The sequence below is a fragment of the Chiloscyllium plagiosum genome, chromosome 36 (genome assembly GCF_004010195.1).
Source record: "Chiloscyllium plagiosum isolate BGI_BamShark_2017 chromosome 36, ASM401019v2, whole genome shotgun sequence".
NCBI lineage: Eukaryota > Metazoa > Chordata > Chondrichthyes > Orectolobiformes > Hemiscylliidae > Chiloscyllium > Chiloscyllium plagiosum.
Genome location: NC_057745.1, coordinates 36,828,130 through 36,836,129, shown reverse-complemented (window position 1 = coordinate 36,836,129; position 8,000 = coordinate 36,828,130). Strand labels below are relative to the sequence as shown.

Genomic DNA, 8,000 nt, shown 5'->3' with positions numbered 1-8,000 from the left:
TGTGTGTATGTGTGTGTGTGAGTGTGTGTGTGTGTGTGTGAGTGTGTGTGTGTAGGGAGTGTGTAGAGTGTGTGTGTGTGTAGAGTGTGTGTGTAGTGTGTAGTGAGTGTGTGTGTGTGTAGTGAGTGTGTGTGTGTGTAGTGAGTGTGTGTGTGTGTAGTGAGTGAGTGAGTGTAGCGAGTGCAGAGTGTCTTCAGTCTGTGAGGCGGTGCGCGTGTGCGTGTGCGTGCGCGAATATCTGTGTGTGTGTAGTGCAATGGTGATCACCTGTAATGTGACATGAACCCAAGGTCCCGGTTGAGGCCCTCCCTATGGGTACCAAACTTAGCTATCAGCCTCTGCTCGGCCACTTTCCTCTGCTGCCTGTCCCGAAGTCCACCTTGGAGGATGGTCACCTGAGGCTGAATGTCCTGGACCACTGAAGAGTGCCCCAACTGGGAGGGAACCCTCCTGTCTGTTGATTGTTGTGCGGTGCCCATTCATCCGTTGTCGTAGCCTTTGTTCAGTTTCCCCAATGTACAATGCCCCCGGGCATCCTTGCCTGCAACGTATAAGACAGACAACGTTGGCTGAGTCACATGAGTCTGGATCAGTGGTGCTGGAAGAGCACAGCAATTCAGGCAGCATCCGACGAGCAGCAAAATCGATGTTTCGGGCAAAAGCCCTTCATCAGAAACGTCGATTTTGATGCTAGTTGGATGCTGCCTGAATTGCTGTGCTCTTCCAGCACCACTGATCCAGAATCTGGTTTCCAGCATCTGCAGTCATTGTTTTTACCTGAGTCACATGAGTACCTGCCATGCACAAGGTGGGAGGTGTTCCCACGCGTAATAGTGGTATCTATGTCCACAATCTGACATGTCTTGCAGTGTCCACTGTGACAGGGTTGTATGGAGTTGTCTTGAGAGCCGGGCAGTTTGCTACGAACAATGATCTTTTGAGGTTTGCCGGTTGTTTAAAGGCAAGTAATGGAGGTGTGGGGAAGGTCTTGGTGAGGTGCTCATCCTCCTTGATAATGTGTTGCAGGTCACAAAGAACATGGCGTAATTTTTCAGCCCCTGGGAAGTACTGAACAACGATGGGTACCCTGTCAGTTGCAGCACGTGTCTGTCTCCTGAGGAGGTCATTACGGTTCCTTGCTGTGGCACGTCAGAACTGGCGGTCGATGAGTTGAGCATCGAACCCCGTTCTTGTGAGGGCATCCCCGAGTACTTCCAGGTGTCCGTCACGTTCCTCCTCATCTGAGCAGATCTGGTGTATGCATAGGGCTTGTCCACAGGGAATGGTTGTTTTAATATGTTTTGGGTGGAAGCTGGAGAAGTGTAGCATTGTGAGGTTGTCTGTGGGTTTGCGGTAGAGTGTGGTGCTGAGGTGTCCGTCCTTGATGGAGATGCACGTGTCCAAGAATGAGACAGACAGTCGAGAGTAGTCCATGGTGAGTTTGATGGTGGGATGAAACTTGTTGATGTCACTGTGTAGTTTTATCAATGACTCCTCGCCATGGGTCCAGAGGAAGAAAATGTCATCAATGTACCTGGTGTAAATGTTGGTTCCTGCATAGAGAAGAAATCTTGTTCGAACCGGTGCATAAAAATGTTGGCATATTGGGGTACAAATTTGGTACCCATGGCTGTTCCGTGTGTCTGGATGAAGAATTGATTGTCAAAGGTGAAGACGTTATGATCGAGGATAAAGCGGATGAGTTGTAGGATGGTGTTTGGAGACTGGCACTTGTTGGTGTTGAGTACTGAGGCTGTTGCCACGATGCCATCCTTGTGGGGGATGCTGGTGTAGAGTGCGGAAACGTCCATTGTGACGAGGAATGTTCCCAGTTCGACTGGTCCGTGGGTGCTGAGTTTCTGTAAGAAATCCGTAGTGTCGTGACAGAAGCTGGAGATCCCCTGTACAATAGGTTTCACGATGCCTTCCACATAGCCAGCGAGATTCTCACATAGGATCCCATTGCCCGACACGATGGGACGTCCCGGTGTGTTGGCTTTGTGTACCTTTGGAAGGCAGTAGAAGTCACCTACACGAGAAATACGTGGGATGAGGGCGCGTAGGGAACTCTGAAGGACTTGATCCAAAGTTCTGATCAATTCTCGGGTGTGTTCTTTGGTCGGATCAGCTGGTAGTTGCCTGTAGTGCTCCTGGTTGTTCAGTTGTCGGTACACTTCCTTGCAGTAATCTGTTCTATTCTGAATAACAATGTCAACAAACCAGCAGATAAAGGAGGAGCCAATGTTGTCATTGGTTTTGAGAGCCTGGATGGCATTGCATTGTGAACGGGTGATGTTTTGCTCTACTTTGTGGGATTTATATATTTCCTGACGGTTTGAGCATACATGTCAAGTCCAGGGCAGTGACCCTCCAGTGGGGTCCATGTTGACACCTTCTTTGGTCGCTCCTCTACAGATCCCTGTGGTGACTGTTCTAGTTCATCAGTGGGCTCAGTGGGATCACTGCCGGCACCTTGAAAGAATTCCCGGAGTCTCATTCGTCTGATGAACTCCTCTGTGCCTGCTGCCAGAACCAACGGGTCCATTTTGGTGGTGGGGCAGAAGTTGAGACCCCTACTCAGGACTTCAATCTCTTCCGGTCGAAGGGTGTAGTCCGATAAGTTGACAATAGACTTCCCCGCATTGATAATGTTGTCCACTGTGGTTCCAGGGTCGGCTTTGCTATTACTGGTACATTCCCTATGGACAAGCCCTATGCATACACCGGATCTGCTCAGATGAGGAGGAACGTGACGGACACCTGGAAGTACTCAAGGATGCCCTCAAGAACGGGGTACAATGCTCAAGTCATTGGCCGCCTGTTCTGACGTGCCACAGCAAGGAACCGTAATGACCTCCTCAGGAGACAGACACGTGCTGCGACTGACAGGGTACCCTTCATTGTTCAGTACTTCCCAGGAGCTGGAAAATTACGCCATGTTCTTTGTGACCTGCAACACATCATCAAGGAGGATGAGCACCTCACCAAGACCTTCCCCACAACTCCATTACTTGCCTTTAAACAACCAGCAAACCTCAAAAGATCATTGTTCGTAGCAAACTGCCCTGCTCTCAAGACAACTCCATACAACCCTGTCACAGTGGACGCTGCAAGACATGTCAGATTGTGGACATAGATACCACTATTACGCGTGGGAACACCTCCCACCTTGTACATGGCAGGTACACATGTGACTCAGACAATGGTGTCTATCTTATACGTTGCAGGCAAGGATGCCCGGGGGGCATGGTACATTGGGGAAACCGAGCAAAGGCGAAGACAACGGATGAATGGGCACCGCACAACAATCAACAGACAGGAGGGTTCCCTCCCAGTTGGGGCACTCTTCAGTGGTCCAGAACATTCAGCCTCGGACCTTCGGGTGACCATCCTCCAAGGTGGACTTCAGGACAGGCAGCAGAGGAAAGTGGCCGAGCAGAGGCTGATAGCCAAGTTTGGTACCCATAGGGAGGGCCTCAACCGGGACCTTGGGTTCATGTCACATTACAGGTGATCACCATTGCACTACATACATACACACAGATATTCCCACACACACACACGGACACAGGTACACACAGACGTGCACACAGACACCCACACACCCCCTCACAGACTTAAGACACCACACACCCCCTCACAGACTTAAGACACCACACACACACACACACACACACACAAAGACCCACATGCGCACATATTTTGTCGTGTGAATTTGTACTTGCAGAGTTACATTGCACTTTGCTCAAAAACTCCATACATTCATGTAGAACTCTGAGCTCAAAAACTGCATGAATCTCGGTTATCTCACTTTTTAGATTAGAATCAATCTAAACATCAGGTCATAGACAGGGAACACAGGCGGCTAACACCTTCAACATATTGTCTAGCTATCACCATTGTTAACAGCTAACCCGAGAATGCAACTTTAAAAAAAAAGTTTTGTGATTTACACATGAAAGTAGTGAAACTATCACTGTATTCTAACAGATGAAAGGCTTAACAATCAATTTTTCAATGTGTAATTTCAGTTACATCACACTGCATATTTTTGCTTTAAATTCTGTGTTACGATCGAGCCCTCCACTATCACCTGATGCAGGAGCGTCGCTCCGAAAGCCTGTGTCCTTCCAATTAAACCTGTTGGACTATAACCTGGTGTTGAGAGATTTTTAACTTTATAATTTTAAATGCTTTTTAAATTTTCGGTAACTGAGAACATTTCTCTGACACCTAAATTTACCCATTATAAATCTTATATGGACTTTAAACACGGGGGGGGGGGGGGGGGGGGGGGGGGGAGAAGGAACATGGGGCAATGCAAGATTTCTACAATATATCTCGATCAGCTGCTGAGATGATCAGAAATAAATGATTAGATCAGGAGATAAAATCTTTAATACATTCATTTCTTACCTGCTAGCAGTCCAAGACTGGTTGAAGATAGATGTGTCACTGAATGAGTTACACAAGATAAGAGAATGAACTCTGGGTGATTTGTGTGCATATTCTGCAAACTTCTGTGCCAAAAATCCTCCCAAGGAAGCGCCAAAAATATGAACCTGCACAAATCAAATTTGGCTGATGGTAGATTATTAATAACTTGCAGCTTTTCTACAATTTACCTTTTTAGGGGCATTCTGTTTTATCTAACTTTATCAAAAGCTACAGCAAGTCTCGTAAGATATCAAAAACTACAGCAAGTCTCGTAAGTTCATTCAACTTATCAGTAATTATTTTTACTCAGCTTTTCATTTAACTCCATACACCTGTGTTATTTTCCTTGTGATAGTGATTTCCACATTTGGGACAAGATCATCCTCCTAAATTTAATATTAGGTTATTTGTCAATATCTGATATGTTTGGCTTCAGATATTGGGGCTCTCTACCACCACACTTTCTGGACATTTTGCCTATCAAATATTTACGTCACCTGCATTCTTGTAGTACCTTGCCTCAATGTTTTGTTGCTAGGTGGTGTCAGAGGGTAAGGTATCCATATTGCTGTGGATCAGATCTCTGCTTTTTTCTAGAAAAAGACACCTCAATCCATTTAATTCTCCCTGATGATCATTCCTGTTTAGTTTTTAAACTGAAATAGAAATGGCTGGAGAAATTCAACATGTCTGGCAGCATCTGCAGCGAGAAAGCAAAGTTAACACAGAGTCTGATGAATCTCAAATCAGACTCAATTCCAGATACAAAAGCTTTGCTTTCTCCCTTTAGATGCTGCCAGAGCAGCTGTCTCTCCACCAATTTACGCTTTAGTTATAGATCCACAACATCTGCAGTTCTTGGTTCTATTTTCCAGTTTATGTCATGTCTGGACATTTTGTGGACCCTCAGTTTGGTACCATCCTTATAAACCCTCTTTCCATCTTTTGCAATGCCTCTAGATCTTACATCATAAATCTGAACTGCGCTAAATACACATAGCCTAGTTAAATTACATGTTTACACTGAAATTCTCCACTCTTCAATTCTGTCATTCAAGAAATAAACTGCAGAACTTGGCCTATGTGTTTTTTAAATTGGTCTCATTATTATTTTAAATGATTTGTTAATCTCATTTCTACATCACTCTGCTCCTCCATCTCAGATGCTCCTCCAGGACCATTCGAAACAAAGGTATGCATGAATAGTAGGACCCTGGGAACCCAGAGTGCATAGAACATTGCAGCGTAGTACAGGCCCTTCGGCGCTCCATGTTTCATCAATTTGTAAAACCAATCTGAAACCCATCTAACCTACATTATTCCATTATCATCCATATATTTACCCAATGACCATTCAAATGCCCTTTAAGTTGGCTAGTCTACTCTTGTTGCAGGCAGGATGTGCCATGCCTTTACGACTCTGAGCAAAGAACCAACCTCTGACATCTGCCCTGTATCTATCACCCCTCAGTTTAAAGCTATGCACCCTCGTGTTAGCCATCACCATTCGAGGAAAAAAGGCTCTCACTGTCCACCCTATCTAAAGCTCAAATCATCTTGTATGTCTCTATTAAGTCGCTTCTCAACCTCTTCTCTCTAATGAAAACAGCCTCAAATCCCTCAGCTTTTCTTCATAAGATCTTCCCTCCATACCAGGCAAAATCCTGGTAAATTACCTCTGCATCCTTTCCAAAGCTTCCACATCCTTCCTATAATGCGGCATCCAGAACTGTATGCAATGCTCCAAGTGCGGCCGAACCAGAATTTTGCAACATGACCTCATGGAACAAAATTCAATCCTTCTACCTATAAAAGCTAACACACCAGTACTCTGTATTCCTGTTGCTCCTTCCAAAGTGAATCACCTCACACTTTTCCACATTGAACTCCATTGCAGCTTATCTATGTCCCTTTGCAGCTTATCTATGTCCCTCTGTGACCTGCAACATCCTTTCACACTGTCCACAATGCCACCAACTCAGTGTCATCCACAAATTTTCTAACCCAACCTTCTGCACCCCCATCCAGGTCATTTATAAAAATGACAAAAGCAAGCAGTGGACCCAAAACAGATCCTTGCGGTACCCTACTGGTAAGTGATCTCTAGGATGAACATTTCCCATCAACAATCATCCTCTGTCCTCTTTCAGCTAGCCAATTTCTGATCCAAACAACTAAATCACCTGCAATCCCATGCCTTCGTATTTTCTGCAATAGCCTGCCACGGGGAAACTTATCAAATGCTTTGCAATGCACACTGGTCCCTTAATGTTTTTAGACAGGTGGATAAATTGGCTAAGAAAGCACATGGGACATATTCCTTTATTAGCCAGGGTGGTGAATTTAACAGCAGGGTAGTTATGTGAAAACTCAAAAATTGGTTAGGCCAATACAGTGTGCAGCTCTGGAATCCATATTAAAAGAGAGATATAATTGCACCGAAACGGAGCACAGGAAATATACCATGATGTTGCCTACACTGGATTTTTATAGATACGCAGAGAGATTGGATCGACTGGAGTTATTTTCCTTAGAGCGGGGAGATTGAGAGTGAACTTGACTGTGATGCACCAAATTATGAGGGGCGTAGATAGGGTAGACAGGAAAAGGCTCTTCTCCTTGATGGATGGATTAATGACCAGCGGCACAGATTTAAGGGACAGTGGTTTAGAAGACACGTGAGGAAAAGCCTTTCCATCCAGAGGGTGGCGAAAATGTGGAACCCAGTGCCTGCACAAGAACAGTACAAGCAGAAACTCATAGCATTTAAGTATTTAGATGTGCACTTGCACATAAGGCTGAGTCAAGTTCTAGAAAATAGGATTAAAATAATTGGGTGGTTGGTTTGACCTGCACAGATGTGGTATGCCTTTTTTGTACTGTACATCTCTATGACCTCCTTATTCTTCCTATAAAGAAGCATCACTTCACATTTTACAAATAAAATCCAATTCTCAAGTGAATATGTACCTTACTCGCATTTTAGACAATAGGTGCAGGAGTAGGCCATTCTGCCCTTCGAGCCTGCAACATTTACTACTTTGTACTAACTCCAAATCCAAATTTGATCCACCAGCAATTTTGGAATTTGTATATCTGATTCTAGAGTTAAATCACTAATGTATCTCATGTCCAATGAAGTTAATACAACTCCACTTGTACTGACCTTATCCAGCTGTAGATGATCTAAAAGCTTCCTGAATCCATCACAAAATTCAAGGAGATCCCAGTATACAGGATACTGTAGCTATGAAAGAATTAAAACAATAAAATGGGAGTTATGAAGTTCAAAGAAATGTGCAAAAGCTATAGAATTTACAACAGAAATGAAAACCATTTGGCTCAATTTTCCCATAGAGTACTGAAGCTAGCTCCTCAACAGCATTCTATCGATATTTTGACAAATTAAGAAAACTTCAATACGTATATTTAGAATATGTTTTTGTTAAAAAACAGTTTAACAAAGATAACTGTTATAATCACATGTCCGGACTTAGCAGTAACCTTCCAGAAGTTTCTGTAGACGTCAAGGTCAGCCAGACAGATATTTCCAAGAAGGGAGG

General features: G+C 44.4%; 1 protein-coding gene across 8 annotated transcripts in view; it reads right to left on the bottom strand.

Annotated features, from left to right (window-relative positions):
• Positions 1 to 8,000, bottom strand: part of spg21 (SPG21 abhydrolase domain containing, maspardin) — a 169,812-nt gene that overhangs the window by 107,697 nt on the left and 54,115 nt on the right. For all 8 annotated transcript variants that reach the window (XM_043677701.1, XM_043677692.1, XM_043677700.1 and 5 more), the window contains 2 exons: positions 7,604 to 7,684; positions 4,417 to 4,562 (listed from right to left, as the gene is read on the bottom strand). In XM_043677701.1, the coding sequence (XP_043533636.1) occupies positions 4,417 to 4,562; positions 7,604 to 7,684 (227 nt within the window). The remainder of the gene's footprint in view (positions 1 to 4,416; positions 4,563 to 7,603; positions 7,685 to 8,000) is intronic.